Source organism: Sander vitreus, chromosome 15 (genome assembly GCF_031162955.1).
Source record: "Sander vitreus isolate 19-12246 chromosome 15, sanVit1, whole genome shotgun sequence".
NCBI classification, from domain to species: domain Eukaryota; kingdom Metazoa; phylum Chordata; class Actinopteri; order Perciformes; family Percidae; genus Sander; species Sander vitreus.
Window position 1 is genome coordinate 11,116,111 of NC_135869.1, and position 17,925 is coordinate 11,134,035.

At 40.5% G+C, this 17,925-nt stretch overlaps 1 protein-coding gene across 3 annotated transcripts in view; it reads left to right on the forward strand.

Moving 5' to 3' along the window:
• Positions 1-17,925, forward strand: part of spop (speckle type BTB/POZ protein) — a 50,604-nt gene that overhangs the window by 20,445 nt on the left and 12,234 nt on the right. For 2 of the 3 annotated variants that reach the window (XM_078269191.1, XM_078269192.1), the window contains exon 5: positions 13,116-13,191. The exons of the other annotated variant lie outside the window; for it this stretch is intronic. In XM_078269191.1, coding sequence (XP_078125317.1) covers positions 13,116-13,191 — 76 coding nt within the window. The remainder of the gene's footprint in view (positions 1-13,115; positions 13,192-17,925) is intronic. 3 annotated transcript variants of the gene reach the window in all.

Here is a 17,925-nt window from a genome sequence, read left to right on the forward strand (position 1 = left end):
TGAGACCTGTGGTTACTGGTGGTAACAGCAAGTTTAATACTATAGGTCTACTTTACTTCCAGAAGAAAAGCAACTGGTGTATCTCTTCACAGTGGGGCCAAAAAAAACGTAAAGTTGGTTACCTTGCTGTCGCCTGCAGCTCTTCTTCCAACCACTCACTGTGGCAGCTCCTTCTGCGTACGTTGGCAGTCTTTATTATTTGATTTGTTATGAGTGTTATGTGGTTTTTGTTATTTTCGGTAGTGTGGCACTCTTTTTTTTTTCTTTCTCCTCCAGTGTGGTGTCTGTCACTGTTCAGGCTATCTGCCCAGTTTTTCTTCTGCTTTCTCAAAAACAAACCCAGAAATACAAAGCATGTCACATATTGTGCTCCAAAGAAAAGACCCACCAAACAGTGGCTGTAGACAACGACTGTAAAAGCTTGTTATAGGTTGAATAAGGTCCTTGAAACACAATTATAACTAGCTTGGATGAAATGAATAGCCTGTAATTAAAAAAAAACATTCTAGCTATTGTCTTCTGAGGAGAGTGAGTGGAGTGTTTATTTTTGACTTTAGCATTGGGCTATGTTTGTTTAATGGTGTCAGGAACAAATCAGATTCTGCTATTATTCTCAGTTTTAATCAAGCCAGTCACCTTTTGCAGCTGCCAGAGTGTGGCTAACTCTGAATCCTGACTAAAATATCCTGTCATTGCTCTGAGTGTTTTTTTATTTTGGTGAGCAATAACATGTAAAAGTAGGCGGAGAGGATGAAAAGGGAAGGGAGAGGGAGAAAGAGAGCTGCAGAGTGAGTCTGTGACATGGAGCCTGTTTACTCTGGCTGGCTAGAGAGTGGAAGGCCAGTCATGCATTATAAAAAGCTGGTGATGATGAGCTTTGGGCTCGGAGGGTTCAAAGGAGAAGTTTAAAGAATCACAGATCTATCAAGCCATTGTGGTGTTTGCGTGTATGTTGAGTGTATATTTATATATGTTGTGTTTCAGGAAAATACTGGAGTTACTGGTCACTTTATCCTTTGTCTCATTTGTCAGCTCATACATACCCACCTTGTTAAGATATTCAATATGAGATAAAATATGTGATGTGCAGTATCTCCCTTGAACATTTAATTCAAGTTAAGTTGCAAGTTCCCCTTCTGTTAAGGGAAATGTAATCATTTTGTTGAACACATTTGTTTTGTTCATCCCAAGCAGCAACATGACGCAGACTAATATGGTGTTTGATTTGAAACATTGCAGGGGAGATGTTAATACAGTTAATGCTGCAAAAGACAGAAAACATGTTTAATGTGTATCCAACTCTCAATATAGAGTGTAGAAGCTTTACCTAGACAAATGAGAGTGCTGTTGTGGCATTGATTTACTCTGCTGGAAATAAAAAGTGTGGAGTAAAACAATCCAGTGATAACATGTCAATGAGACAGTAGACCCTATACAGAGACAGACAAAACTGAATCAAAGACGAGGTAGTAATAAATTGAAGTGGGTGAATGGAAAAATAAAACAAATAGTGACAGTGGGCTGCAGCAGGCGCACAATGGAATTAAATATGTTGAGCTAATCTCGGTATCAGTTTTCATGATTGAAATATGGGGTGTAATTACACGGGACCGTTATCACTCTAATTATAAACTATTAAAATGCGGCTGCCATTCTGGCAATCTGGTAATAGCTGTTTGCCAACCTGACTGCTATTTCCAAAACTTACTGTTTGTGTTTGTTTATTCTATAGAATTTTTTAAATTAATTTACACACAAGTCTGTGGAAAGATCGTCGTCTGTCATCAAAACACATAGAACTTCTACGTAGATTCTGGTAAAATCATTAGACATTGTGCATTGCTCGGTGGGGGGGGTGGTGTCTGCGTATCTCTGCCTGTGTGTGTGAATGCACAGGACTGAACAGAGAAAAATGAAACTTGGGAGGTAAAAGAACAAGTGTTCCATAACTTAATGAATATCATTTCATTAGATTTTTTTTTCCTATTTCAAACTATCATGCATGGCAAAACACTGTAAATCCATAAACAGGCAGAAAAAAATTGATGCATTATGAATAAATCATCTCGGTACCAAAACTCAATATTAAATCTGCGTTGCCTGGAGGGTTGAGAGGGAGCTTACGACAGATCCATCTTGATGTCTGAGGAACGAAATGGGAGGCGAGCGCTTCAGTAAGTACTTATCCTGGGAACTTAATTACCAAAACAAATGATGATTGTGGTGATATAGCGGCAATGATTCTTCATTACTGTTGTTGTTTTTTTACCTAAGGTTGTACACAGAATGTATTTCTGTCATCATCATAATTAACACCACTTGGTTATAAATAAAAGACAGTTGGTTGGTCAGTCCAACACTTTGCTGGGACTAAGATATTTTCACCACTGCTGGCTGGATACCTTGACATTTGTCACGGATATTTATAGCCCCCACTGGATGATTCCTAATGACTTTGGTAACCCCAAAACCATCAGGTCAAAATTTGCCCTAATACAAAATACATAGTTTTGTATGAGCCATCTATCTATAAATTGCAGGAACGTCTGTCTGTCTGTCTGTGTGTTATGCGCATATCTCTCGAACTGTTAGTCCGATGGATTTCAAACTTGACAGGTGTCTTGCTACGGGCACGAGTAAGTGACGTTGTTTGGATTAGAAATGCAAAAGATATCGTTAAATATATAGGTAAAAGAAGCACACACTGGCTTTTGCTGCTCTAGCCGCTGGCCACTCCACCTCTCACACTGAGGACCAGAGACAGAGAGCAGCGGAGCTTTGGCAGCTAAAATGTGACATACACCTCAGACCCACAAAAATGTGCAAAGTAGCACTACTTTGGACTGTCTTTGACTTTGAATAAACAAACGACAATTCCCGAATTTAAGGACGTTTCAGAATCCCACACACGCAAAGCACAGCCAGCTACAGCTACCTCTTTTCCTGTTATTGTATTAAAATGGTGTGAGCTGGCAGAACATAACATAATCTCTGAGATTATTCCTTCATAGCGCTGTGCAATGCGAGAAAATCTCAGAGCTGAACCGGGCAGACACATCAGTTTTCATCAGGCTCGTCCTGGGTCGGGTTAATTAAGTCTACTGCTAAATTGCAACACTAATAACATTACCGTCGCCAAAATAACCCTGCGAATCAAGCCACTAAACCTGTATGGAAATGAACACCTCTGCTGAAATGTTAAATTCGTTAACGATCATACGACACGAGACAATGTCTCTCTCTCTCTCTCTCTCTCTCTCTCTCTCTCTCTCTCTCTCACTCACTCACTCACTCACTCACTCACTCACTCACTCACACACACACACACACACACACACACACACACACACACACACACAGTCCGGTTCTGGTGGATGATGAACACAGATATGTGCTGATCAGCTCTCATAACGGGCCAGGTGGTTAGCGCACTGCCATGAGTCCATGAGGCTAATGTCTGATTACTCCACATTTTCATTGTGATATTTTGTGATTACATTCTGAATCTGCAGCGTTCTGTCAGGTAAATACAGTAGTACAATGTCTTCCTCTGATGTAGACGTAGCCTACAAGTAAGTCAGTAGTAGGCTATACAGTGGAGTTGCATATTAAGTGGTTTGGGGTCCTTCTGTAAGTCATTTTGGGGTACAATTTGGTTTTGAAGAATTCTACAAGCAGCAATACCACAGGCCAAGCAATCAGCCCGTTCCAAACAGGCACATTTTCAACGGGCACTGCACTAGTTAGTTTAAATTCATAGAATAAACTAACATTCTAGATGAGTCTATTCTGCGATTACAAATGTAGCTAAAATGGCTTACATCCCTGTCCACTCTTCCAGTATGAAAAGGAGTGTTTGGGGGAGAGAGAGGAGGAGGATGACAATGACTGAAGATGACAGCTAATAGCGTGAAGACTGTCAGGGCAGCCAGTGTGTCTAAATAACCAGGTGCTGTGATTTAGTTTCTGCCTGGTTAAACAGTGAAATAATTGGTCAAGTTAGCCAGTAATTAGACGTCTGAGAGCCCAGCGACTGCTCCGCCATGCTAATTGGGCTATTTATACCGAAAGGCATTTTTAGTTTGTACTAAGCGCTGGACTCACTGCCGCCTCCTCCTCCTCCTCCTCCTCCTCCTCCTCCTCTTCTCCTAAACCCATTTTTCATTCCAACTTGAGATGACTGACCTTCTGTCCTCTGCCCTCTGTCTCTTTGTCCGTCTGTCTGTCTCTCTCGTCTGTATTTTGTTGTTTTTCTCCCTCTCTTCTCCAACACACAGCAGCTCCCTTTCTACCAGGCCTTCTGTACTGATAATCAGTGTTTTAGGAATACCAGTGTCTGTGCGCTGGACTGTCTCTTCCTCACGTGACTGTATATATGTATGTGTGAGCATTACTGTGTGAGTGTGTGTAGATGGATGCACGTCAGTCGGACCTGCATCCCCCTGGAGTGTGATTAATAGAGCCAGCTGTGGAAACCAGACTGACACACACACACACACACACACACACACACACACACACACACACACACACACACACACACACACACGCACATAGTGAATGCTCTTCTCTTTAGTAAAATCACATTTTCTTCTCACTGTGTCCCTGTCATTTCTTTGCCAGAAATGAGCTGCTGCTTTTGAGAGGCTATCTCCAAGTGTAAATCCCACCAATAGCTTTGCTCACCCCCCCATCACCTTTTATGTATGATGGCCTCTCTATTCTCTTCTTGGTATCTCTGCATCTGTCCTTTTTCTCACATTCTACTTCTGTTTTATTATCTTTCCTTCTGTCTCTCTTTCTCTCTGTCTTTCTGCCCCCTTCAGGCTTACTCTCAAACCTCGATCAGGAGCAAATAAGGCTCCTTGACATTCAATTTCCTGCTTGCCACGCACTTGTCTATTGTATGTGCTTCTCCTCCTTTTCTAGGACTCTTTTTGTGCTAGTTGAATAGGTGGATGGATGTGCTATTGGACGAATAGGTGGGCAGATGGATGGACGAGGAGAGATGTTTTTTGTGGGGTTTTGGATGTCAGCCTCCCTGAAGATTTAACAGCAAGGTCACTTTGTGGGGATTTTCAGTCTTTTTCTTGAAAACAATATACTGAATGTGTTCAGGAGCTGTCAGCAATGAAAACCGACAAAGATTATCTTCATGTTTATTTTGGCTTATCTGGTGTTATCTCTGATCAGACAGGGATAATTGTGCAGAATGTAATAACCAATTAAACAGATTCATAGTTCAATTAAATCCGTTGTAGCAACGTACTGGATAATGTAAAAACATCTTTAGATTTAATTTTGTATTAATCCCCTGAATAACATAGTTTGTATGCATGGGCAAAACATAAGAAACACACTTTAAATTGATTGAAAACATTATATAAATGTTTGTGAAGTTTATATAAAAAGTTTATTTTTCGAGTATTACATCTTTACATTGACACTGTCATAATTAAAAAAGGCTGCTCCTTATTAGAACTGAGATGTTTCATATTGTTTTAAACGTAATAGCGTAAACATGGGAATGAACATAGAACATAGAAGAATCAAAGTAACATGTCATGCTAATACCCCCCTGAGGCCCTATACAACAACCTGTTCCCACTTCAAGCAGAATGGGCATTCATTTTTATTTTCCAGACTCCATAATTTTCCAGCAGTCTCCTGTACAAATGCTGGCCTGATTAAATCTCCTGTTTTAGTAACTTTACCTGCTAAATATCTCATCCCTACGGTTGTTACAAATAGACAATCCTTTCAGGTAAGATCCCACATTGTTCGTAGGCGTAGCAGATGCCTGTGCCCCTTGGCTCAGTTTACCACATCTGTTGCTACCAAACCAGACAATAAGGATTTAACTCTTCGCTTAGCCCTGATGAATGTCAGGTCTTTAACCAACAAAATGTTTGTGCTTAATTACTTTTTTACTTCACATGAATTGGATTTCATGTTCCTGACTGAGACCTGGCTTCATGTTGGTGAGTCCGCTCCCTTTTCTGAGCTTCTCCCTCCCAACTGTACATTTTTTAGCTCCTCTCGGACCACTGGAAAAGGTGGAGGGCTTGCCACGGTATTTAAATCCATCTTCCAGTGTAGACTATTGGCATCTGTCACCTATTCCAGCTTTGAGCTGCAGCTTTTTGAGCTAAATGCCTCGCCTCTGCTGCTGGTGGCGGTTGTATACCATCCACCGAAATCCAGCAAGGACTTTATGCAAGAGTTTCCTGATTTTATAGCAGGTATCATGTTAAAGTATGACCACTTTCTAATTTTCTAATTCCTTTAACCTCACCCAGTGGGTGTCTGGCTCGACCCACGAAAAGGGGCACACATTAGACCTTGTGCTGTCCCATGGCTTGTGTGTTCCTATCAATGAAATTTGTGACACTTGTATATCAGATCATTTCCCTGTTTTATTTACAGTCCGATGGTCTGTGGTCAAGTCTTCGCCTGCATGCCGCCGTCGTGTAATTAACTGTGAAACTCCAGCGCGGTTCTCTGCTGTTTTTAAAGGTTCTGTGCTTTATAATCTAGACAATGTTGATGCCCCCAGTGCTGATGAGATTATAACTCTTTTTAATTCAACTTCCACAAGCATTTTAGACTCTGTGGCTCCCCTGAGGACGAAACACACAAAACCACTTTCGGAGCCTTGGCTAAATGACTATACCCGTGCTCTCAGACGAACATGTCGGCAAGCTGAGAGAAGGTGGAAAAAGGACAAACTCAAAGTGTCATATGAAATTTTACAGCACAGTCTGTCTGATTATCAGAGGGCTGTAAAATCTGCAGAAACTGAGTAGATTTGTAACCTGGTTTCTCATAATTGCCACAGGTTCTTTTCAAAATGTTTAACACTCTTATAAACCCCTGTGACTCTGCCCCTATCGTTCCCACATCTGACCTCTGTGATTCCTTTCTTAAATTCTTTGTTGAAAGAATGTCTGTCCTTCAATCTTCTGTGACCACATCCTTTGACCAAGACCCCTCTGTTCTTTCAGTGTGCCTTGTGGTCCTGGACAAGTTTGAGCCCATTTCAATCACCTCCCTATCTGAGGTGGTCCACCATCTGCGGCCCACAAATTGTCCCTCAGACAGCATTCCTACTCAAGGAAGTCTTTGACACTGTTGGACCATGTGTTCTATCACTGATAAATACCTGTCTTGTCTCTGGTAATGTTCCAGCTGTTTTTAAACATGCTGTTGTGCAGCCCTTGTTAAAAAAGAAAAATCTCAACTCTGTTCTGTCTAATTTCAGGCCCATCTCGAAACTGCCGTTCCTCTCTAAAGTCCTAGAGAAAGTAGTTTTGACCCAGCTGCAAACATTTTTAGTTACTCATAATGTTTATGAAAAGTTTCAGTCTGGTTTTAAACCCTGTCATAGCACTGAAACCGCTCTTTTAAGAGTCTTTAATAACCTAATCTTACAGTTTTATACGATCGCTAAGACAATTTTTTCAATTCTTTTAACAGCTTTTCTAAACTCTTAACGCACCAACACACCTACAACACACAACTGGCAAAACAGTTCATTTCATTCTCAAAATCACACATTGTAAACTAAACTCCAAAACTGATTTTCAAAATACAATAATACACTAACACAATGTACTATGTCTACCAAAACAATGCAATCATGTTTAGTCAATCATAGCACAATGTCATACAAAACACTAACATCACATGGAATTACAGAAACTACATAATTTGATATGTGTCAGGTCTGCCCTTATACAATAATAATAATAGACAATAGTATATTGTATTGACCATAGATTGTGTTTTGCACTGCTGGGGCCCGTTTCAGAAAGCAGGTTTAGTGAAAACTCTGAGTTTGTTAACCCTGAGATAAGGGAAACTCTGGGTTTTCTGTTTCAGAAAGGGAGGTTAATCAAACCTGAGAGAGAGGGGCTAACTCCAGCCCGTTTCAGAAAGAGAGGTAACTTAACCTCAGAGTCAGTTACTATGGTAACTGAGTCTGTGAACCTAACCTGGTCGGGAGCAGGTTTTCTTCTCTCAGTCTCCTCCCTCTGACGCAGCCCACATTCATTTCCTCATTCATTCATTCAGTCTGTATCAGGCGAATTTTAGCGCAGATTGTTATCGGCATGAATTAAAAAAACAGTGTTGGTTAGGCAGACTATAAAACGTTTTTGTTCCGAACATTTCCTTGTGTCTACGATCCCGTTGATGAAGAAGCTGTGTTACTTCGCAGGGAGTTAAACACACATCGGGAGATGATATTGAGGCCCAGACAATGTATTTTCATTTCCAGATAACTACCTATTTGAGAGGTATCGTTTTTCTTCTCAGTCTATCAGATATGTACATAACCTTATCCGTCCTCACTAACGTCACCCATCGTGGACATGCTCTACATCGCAGCACATTCTTTGTGTCGCATTATGTTTTTTGCAAACGGCAGTTTTCTTTGCAACATTGTTGATGCGGAGCATATAAAACCAGTGTATAGCAAAGCGCCGTCAGAAGAATGTGACTTGCTCCGAAACGTGTTTCAAACGATTAGTTCCCTGAAAACAAACCAGTAAGAGCCATTAAAAAGAAATAAATGAGTGTAAATCATAATTCTGTTAATGATGGTGCTGCAACCTCAGAATGGGATTAGTAGTAGCCTAGTTTACTTTTTCGCCTGCAGGATTGCACCTAAATTAAATTATAGGTGTAGCCTACTACCATTCAGGTTTTCACCAGTAATATTATAGGTTACCTGTGATTAAATATGAAATTAATACACTATATTAGAGCTTACGCATTGACTCGAGCAGCAATTTTCTCCCACATCAATTCTCTCTATTTTACAGCAGCCGCTGTGTTGCTTTTTTTTAAAAACTAAATACATGTTATAACTCGCTGTTTGTGCGCATGAGTATTTCCGCCGACCAGTTTCTTTGTGGTTGTTGCCATGGTGAATCGTAGTATCATGGCTCCATTCATGCTGCCTTTTTATTGTGGTAGTGCTGAGTCAACGTACTCCGAGTTGATTCAAATCAGCTGTTCTGGAACCGAAAACTCAGAGTTTCCCATCTCAGGGTAAATCAACTCAGAGATCAGGGTTAGACTCAGAGTTTGTTAAACCTCCTTCCTGAAATGGACCCCAGTTTCTCTTGAAGCCTTTCTACATTTTTGGTTTGTTGGGTTGAGTAAATGCATGCATTTTGTTTCTTTTGCTGCAGAAATTCAATACCGAAAATGAATGACCCATCTCAGAGTAGCTTTATAGAATGTACGGTCTATGAGAAAAAGAAGACAGAGACAGAATTGTCCTAGTACTTGTCTTCCTGTCCCTCGTGCAGGCATTTTCCTCCTTTCTTTGTGTTCATCTATATTGTTCAAATAGGACCACTTTTACTGTATGTACTACCATATGGTCATGCGATTGAAAGAACCTCAACACCTGAGTGTGTTTCCTAGATGTCAATCAGCTGTGATCTATCTATTTGCATAACTTCAATCAGCTGTAGAACACGTTATCAGTTCTGACATACAGAGTGAAAGCATTTGTAAATTTGGCAGTAAAGATCCATTGTTTTGGTCTTGGTTGAGCTTGTGTGTAAAAGAAGTTCAAGCATTTACATTTTTGTTAACTGTATGCATTTTGTGTCAAAACAACAAGAAATGTGTTAATTGTATAGCCTACACAGACGGATGTTGTGCTAACTGTGTTAAGAGTTTAGGAAAGTTGTTACAAGTTTTGAAAAAATTGTCATAGCAATCGTAAAAAACTGTAACTGTTGATTCAGGAGTCCCCGCCATCCTGGTACTCTTAGACCTCACCGCTGCCTTCGACACGGTTGACCACTCAATCCTCTTGTCACGCTTGGAACAGTGTGTAGGAATTAAAGGTACTGTACTCAGGTGGTTCTAATCATACCTCACAAATAGGAGCTTCTCTGTCCACCTTGGCGATTACTCTTCCAAGACGGCCCCATTAACCTGCGGTGTCCGTCAAGGCTCTGTCTTAGGCCCTATGATATTCTCGTTATACATGCTGCCGTTGGCGTCCATATTTGAAAAACATGAGGTCTCTTGAGGTCTGTTTTGCAGATGATGTGCAAATGTATATACCTTTAAATCTAAAAACTAAGGGCTCATTTCAGCCACTGCTTGATTGTCTAAATGACATTAAAAGATGGATGAGCCTAAACTTCCTCAACAGAGACAAAACCAAGGTTATAGTGTTTGGACCTCACGATCTGGTTGATGTCGGCACCCTAGGCCCACTAGTTCCTAATATTTGCTCCACTGTAAAGAGTCTTGGTGTCTATTTTGACAACGCCTTCAAATTTGAGAAGCAGATTTCCTCCGTTGTCAGGTCCAGCTTCTTTCAGCTGAGGAATATAGCCAAGGTAAAGGCCTGTCTATGTCCTAATGACTTAAAGAGGCTGATCAATGCCTTCATAACTTTGCGACTTGACTATTGTAATTCTTTGTATATAGGTTTAGACCAGTCATCTATACGCCTGCAGCTAGTCCAAAATGCTGCTGCCCGCCTCCTGACAGGAAAAAAGAAGAGGGACCATATTACACCTGTGTTGCGCTCCCTCCACTGGCTACCTGTTCGCTACAGGATCGAGTTTAAAATCTTACTGTTAACTTTTAAATCTATCCAAGGATTGGCGCCGCCTTACCTGACCGAGCTCCTTCATGCTCATACTCCATGTTGAGCTCGGCCAATCTGCTCCTCCTGGATGTGCCAGTAACCAGGCTCATAACCAGAGGTGATCGAGCCTTTGCTGCAGCCGCCCCTAACTTGTGGAACAGTTTACCATTTCATATTAAAACCGCCCCTACTCTCGAACACTTCAAATCACTGTTAAAAACACATCTCTTTTCTCTGGCCTTTCCTTCCAGCTAAGGAAAGATATTATTATCCTTGTTCGTTTATTATTTTTCTTTTGTGATGTATTCTGTATTCAATTGTTGTTTCATTGTTGTTTTTACTTTGTAAAGCACTTTGGTCAACCTAGTTGTTTTTAAAGGTGCTATATAAATAAATTGACGTTGACATTGACATTATTCAGCAATATTTTAGACTTTATTAAACTTTTGACAGATTGACATTGTGACAAATTATTAATTAACAGTTATGATTATTGTTTGTGGCTACAGTCATATGTTCCTGTACAAACCTACCTAATCAGCTACATAGGAGAAGTATGAACTTTTTTTTTTATTCTCACCTTAATTTTCCTCAACACTGAAACACAGTAGGATGATTGAAAAGTACCACTGGATTACGTTAAGGCCGTCAAAAATGTAATCTGTATTTCAACATGAAGAGAAGTTATTTTTTTCCAGTCAGTTTGGTATAAAATACATGTACTGTAATTACTACAGCATCCATGAGCCTCAGCAGCCAGTGTTATTGTCACATCTTCATCATGTTTGAATTTTAATCAGAGAAAAGACCATGTGAGCAAAGCAAAGAATAAATACCGTATTTTCCGCACTATAGGGCGCACTTAAAAGCCTTTAATTTTCTCAAAAAATGACTTATAATCCGGAGCGTTTTATATATGGATTAATTCTGGTTGTGCTTACTGACCTCGGAGCGATTTTGTGTGGTACATGGCGCTCTGTCAAGATACCGTAGTCAGGAGCGTCGCGGAGTAATACATAGGCCTACTGTGCTTTAGAGCCCTGCGCGAGACTGTTTTCTTCATCCGGCTCCCGCTGAATCTCTCGACCATTGTCGCCCTCGCACTCCGCAACGTGTGTGTGTTACACTGCCGCCCCGCACTCCGCAATGTGTATGTCCAGCACCAGCAAAACTTTTTATGCCCGCACAATAATAGAAATGTACTGATTTTTGTGGCTTCTCCGTCTCCGCAGGGAAACACGTCATTTTATAGGCTATTAATAAAGAGATCTGCGGGGCTACGAGCCTGCTTTCCTGACAATTGAGAACTTTTTCCAAATGTCAAACTTGCCTTGCTTTTTTTTAGTGCTGTAAATACCTTCTTTGAGTTTCCTTTCGACATCATTTGTTGACATTCTGTCGCTAGGCTACGCCCCGATCCTGCAGTGTTTTTTTTTAGCCGCCCGCTCCCGCCCGTTTCAAAGTTTTTAATTTTGCTTAATGCGCCTTATAGTCCGGTGCGCTTTAAATATGAAAAAAGTTCGAAAATAGACTATTCATTAAGAGTGCGCCTTAAGGAAAATACGGTATATATAAGCATTAGAAGTACTCCAACATGCCATTGCCTAACATTGTTGTTGGTTAAATTACTTCAGGAACCTTCAGTACAACTCTGCACACTTTATTACGCATTTGATGCTAACCATCAAGGACTGCTCTAGAATTTTTTTTTTCACCAGGAATTAGCATAATGCTTTTATTTATCAGACTGTTTTATCACAAATTTTAAATAACTAAATATATTCTTAGCAGGGCTATGGATAACTACCTGATATTTGATTAGATGGCACAGCAAGCAGGTACAAAACCGCAAGTCAGTCAACCCAGGCTGTCGGAAATTACGTAGTAATTAGTGTGTATGTGTGAAAATGTGTGTGTTTGTTGTGCTCCTGAGCGTGTGTGTGTGTGTGTTTGCAGTGAGCCCTGTTGAGAGATAAATGAGTCTGGTTGACATTGTCTGGAACAGGTGGTGAAGTCAGCAGGGAAGACATACAGAAAACCCTCATGCATGCACACACACACACACACACACACACACACACACACACACACACACACACACACACACACACACACACACACACACAATTTCACTTCAAAGCCGATTTTCTGGCTTATTTGAGAGCGGAGCCGATCTGATTGGATAAAGAAGGAGGAAAATGTTGTCTTTGAATAGCCTCTATATTGAGTGTCTGATGTATTGATTACAGAGGCAGAGAACCCACATTAATCATTCACAGCATGTTTGATTACCTGATTTACTTTCTTTTTATGAACATTGCATGCTATTTATTTGCCTCTGCGTGAACCAGTGAGTGTGTTAAAGGAGCAGTTCACCCTAAAATTAAAACAGTGTGTAAGTACTCCTACTGTATGTATGTACTGAATGTATGTATGAATGCATCAAGGCATACAATGTTACATTTTACTCATGTACTCTGTGTTTTTTTAGGTGAGTGTGGTACAGGACTCTGTAAACATCTCAGGCCAGAACACAATGAACATGTTGAAGGTTCCTGGCCAAGGAGGTAGGAGATCTGTGGGAAAACTCTAGATTCACTGACTGTGCGCCCTGTGTGTTGCTGGACAGAAATTTCAGGCGCACAAATTACTCACATCTGAAAAGGTGATGAATAAAGACTTTTAATTAGCATTCAGGTAATAAAAACATTGTGGAGTTTGTTCGACTTCTGATTTTCTGATGTCTATGAAAATAAAAAAAACAGGTAGGTGTAAATGTAAAGCAGATATTTAGCTGCTGTAATGAAGAATATGACAACTATGTCAACTATGCAATACGCTTCCCGCTGCATGTCAGCCAAGCAGGAGGCAGGACAACCAAGCCGGTGTAAGCAGTTTCATTGCCACTCTGCATATATGCATAATATGTTATGTCCAATTATGTGTTCAATGTAGCTAGCCTGTCAGACTGGCGATCAGATCGCCTATCGGCGATCTCAAGCAACCACGATTGGACGATTTAAAATTATTAGCGATTGCCCAAGCCTAACTCTGAACAAGGCCCCCAGGAAGTGCCACTCGCGGTATTGCAACAAAAAATTCCCCTGCGGCCCAAAAAGGATTTTCCCTATTGGCCACCATTGTAAAAATGACGTCTGTAAAACTGCTGCCAGGACACCTTGAACTGCAAACAAGGTTAATTATGACTCTTTCTATTCTGAATGTTTAATCCATGGACTTTTTATATTTGAAAAACTTCCCTCTAGCTGAGAAAAGCGATTGACGTCACCCTATTGTAAATTCTATTGGCCGAGCGGAAACGGGGAGAAGCGGGAGAAACACTACTGTGCATATTCAGTGGGCTGCATATCACGGAAGTAAACCCGGAAGCTTGCGCCAGGCAAGCAACTCCATTGAACTGAATAGGCGCCATTTTGGGATCCGGTATCCCGTTAATATAATACATCCGTGCTCTGAGCACACAGATAATGAAGTCGCGGAAACACTGACCAATCAGTGCCCACTGGGCTTTTTCGGGATGGGGGCTCAAAGAGACAGGCGCTAAAACAGAGCGATTTAGACAGAGAGTGAATACAGGTATATTCTGACAGGCGTTATGAGAATTTTTTTTTTTTTTTTTTTAACAGTAAAACAGAAAATAAGAATAATACATTTTATTTATATAGCGCTTTTTCAAAGTACGAAAAGACACTTTACAATAAAACCAGTACATTAAGCACATTAAAAGCAAGTGAAACAACAAAACCAGTGAATAAAAGCATTTGAAATGTAATATTATTAGAGGGTGAAGGCTAATCTAAAGAGGTATGTTTTGAAGTCAGTACAGTCACGGATGTGTATGTGTAGGTAGTTCCAGAGAGAGACGGCTGCGATGGTGAAAGCTCTGTCGCCCCAGGTACGGTGCTTGGTCCTGAGTGGTGGGGAGAGGAGGTTTGTGTTGGAGGAGCGGAGGTTACAGTATGTAAATAGTAAGCGGCTCATCACACTTTCCAAAATAAGAGTCCAAGGTGAAAGGCAAATCCTCACATTTGAGAAGCTAGAATCAGTGACTCTTTGGCATTTCTGCTTCATAAATGAGATAAAAAAGATTGTTGTTCTCATTCTCTTTTGGTGTCAATTCTGTTGATTGACTGAACAAGTAATTGACAAATAGTTTTAAGATATATGGGGGAGTTAATGTTTGTCATCCTGGGTTTCATTTGAGAGTTTTAGATTCGGTCAAAATGCTGCTTCAGACGCTTTCCCACTGTGAAGAGAATTCAATTCCGGGGGAGATACTTCACCATTTTTGTTTGCCACAGTGATGGTTACATTTGAATACATTGAATATCCATACAAAGTATCAGCTATTGGCACCTTTAGTCTTTGTTGTCCTTTATACAGTCCACATATTGACCACACCTCGTTATGCGGACTCACACAAATACACATGGTGTTGCACGGTGAACACCTTGTTGCAGATATGGGCACTTTAATGATAGACAGCGTCCGATAGTGAAAGGTTTGAGGAAACTAGTGAACTGTGTGTCTCTGTGGAGGGAAAGAGAGGCTGTTCATTATTGGATTTGTTGAAATGTGTGTCTGAGGAGCCATTTTAATTATGTGCTGCTGTGGTTTGGGGTCTTCCCCTGTCTCTCTCTCTCTGCTTTACTTGGTCCAGATGACATCCCTCCTCCTCGTTAGTCCCCCCTCTCGGCCGTTCCCGTGACAACTCTCCCGGCCGTTAATCGCCGTGGAGACGGACAGAGAGGGATCAAACGAAGGAGGAAGACCAACTCAAATTGGCTCCACATTGGCAATGAGATCTTTATACCACTCTGGCTTCTCTCTAAATGTATTTTACCTTCCCTTTCTTTTCTACATCCTTCTTACCTTTTCTCAATATTCCCCCTTTCACTTTCATTTTTCCCTTTTTCATTCTGTCTCTTGTCTTTTTCCCCCATCTTCGTTTTCCCCCTACTTTCATCATTCCTCTCTCCTCACTCTATCTCTTTCTTTTCTGTGTTGACATCCCTCTATTATTTGTCCTTCTTCCTTTCAGTCTTCTTTATTTCTTTCTCTTCTCTCAGTTCCCATTACTCCCCATTCCTGTCTACTGTTCTCTTTCTCTCTCCTCTCCCTCCATTCACTTTCTATGACTCTCTTTCTCTCGCCCGCCCCTTCTCTTTGTTGCTGCAGTATGAGCTCACCAGTATTGAGCTGCACCAGACAGACTTACTGTAGGTTTGTCCCCATAGTCCTACCTGCCCATTCACTGCTAACTTTGGTTTTAGTGCTTCTGGATGCAGTCATTAATCCATGATTACACTAACTTTAAAAAAAAAAAAAATGTTGTCAGTGCTGACTTTAACCAATATGAAATCCCAGAACCCATCGGCTATCGGTCTGATGACAATTTATTCTGGGCTAATTATTCTGGGGTTCTGCTGCAGCCAGCAGATATCCAGGCCAAGACTTTCTGTTCCATGTACCGGTCATTGTTTACAGTCCGGGTTGATAGTTTTTGTAGGTGTTTTAGGTTCAGACGACATTTCGGCTAATCTCTATAAACACATATCTGCATATGAATGCAGATCAATAAACCAAAAAATATAAAAGTCGTTAAATTTCAGCCAATGCGTTCCACCTCTTTTCCTCTCCACACGGACTGTTTCACTGCATGCAACCGAAGCGGGATTGGTCAATTCTACTCAAACTACAAATGGTAACCAGAACCGGAAGAATCTAAACAGACTAAACTGTATTTATATGTAGATATCTGTTTATAGAGATTGCCCGATATGTGACAAAAGGATTGGCAGCAACATCATGTCCTTGTCTCTGATTGACATATGACTGTCTTCCAAATGTATTGGCATGCTGTGTACTGTAATTGTAGGTAACTTCAAAGAACCAAGAAATAATAAAGAACCAATAAATGACCTGAATGACTGAGACTCTTCACAGACAAACAAACTTTTGTTATCTGTCATGTAGGTTTATATTTTCTGACAGCAAGAACATTGGTAAAGTTTTTTTTCTTTCTTTAACCATAACTTGTCTGGTCACCTACCTCTACAAAGCAGAAGTATAAAAAAAAGTTTATTAAGTCTATTTCACTGATCCCTTAAACAACTCTGACAGTTGAATAGTTAGTTAAGCGTCCATTAAACTTTTGAGCTTCTACCATTTTAATCTTGCCACTGATGTGTGGTAAAACCAAACATTAGCCTGCTCCCTCTGACAGAAAAATGATTTGGATGCCTGTCCTGTCTTATCTATAATCTAATCATAAGATAGCTAACACTGTTTCTTTTGCTCCTTAAAATGAAAGCTTTTGTTTCTGACGTTGGAAGTGATTCTGATCCTGAGCCCCAGCATATCTGATGTTATTTATTTAGTTGATCATTTACGTTACTACTGAAGCAGCAGGTGATGCTGATCTTATAACCACTATGTCCCATTGTTAACTTATTCATTCACTTATTGGCCCACGTTTTATTGATATTATCAGTATTCCACTTGTTTTGTGCCATGTGCAGGGTTGATGGATGACACCACCTTTCCAATTGAGTAATTAAATGGGTAGCTAGCTTTGAGGTTGATAACTCATTATTACGTACTTAAATTAATAGCATATCACTGACTTTGACACATACTTAATAATCTGTTGAAACATTTGTTAAAATTTAATCACTAGTTAATTAAGCATTCATTAGTGAACAGTAATGTAAAGTGTTACCCAATGAGCACATAATCAAACAAAGTCAACCGTATCAGAAGAGGACGACACTGGTTGATATATGCGATTTTTAGTAAAAGGTTAAAGGTTAAAGGTCTAACCTTTTGTAGAGACACGTTCTCTCTCAGCTGTTAAACAACCAACCAGTAATCAGTGGTGGAATGTAACAAAGTACAAATACTTTGTTACTGTACTTAAGTACATTTTTCCCGTATCTGTACTTTACTTAAGTACAATCAATAGTGCATAATTTTGATTTTTACTTTGTTAAATTTTGCAGCAATTATCTATACTTTCTACTCCACTACATTTCTACAACGTTCCATTACATTTTCGTTACATTTTCTGATCAGTTTATCCCCCTGCCAAAACGTCTTTCTGACCGTCACACGTTTGCAGTCCACAGGGAAGCCTTCAGCAGCAGCCGTCCAGCTCCCAGTGCCGCTCGCGATATTACAAATCCCACTATGACCATGCCAAGACCCGCCCTTCAATAGCATTTATTGGCCAGGCGCGTACCGCTCCCGGTACTACCGCTGCTCCTGCTCCTGTTACTGCT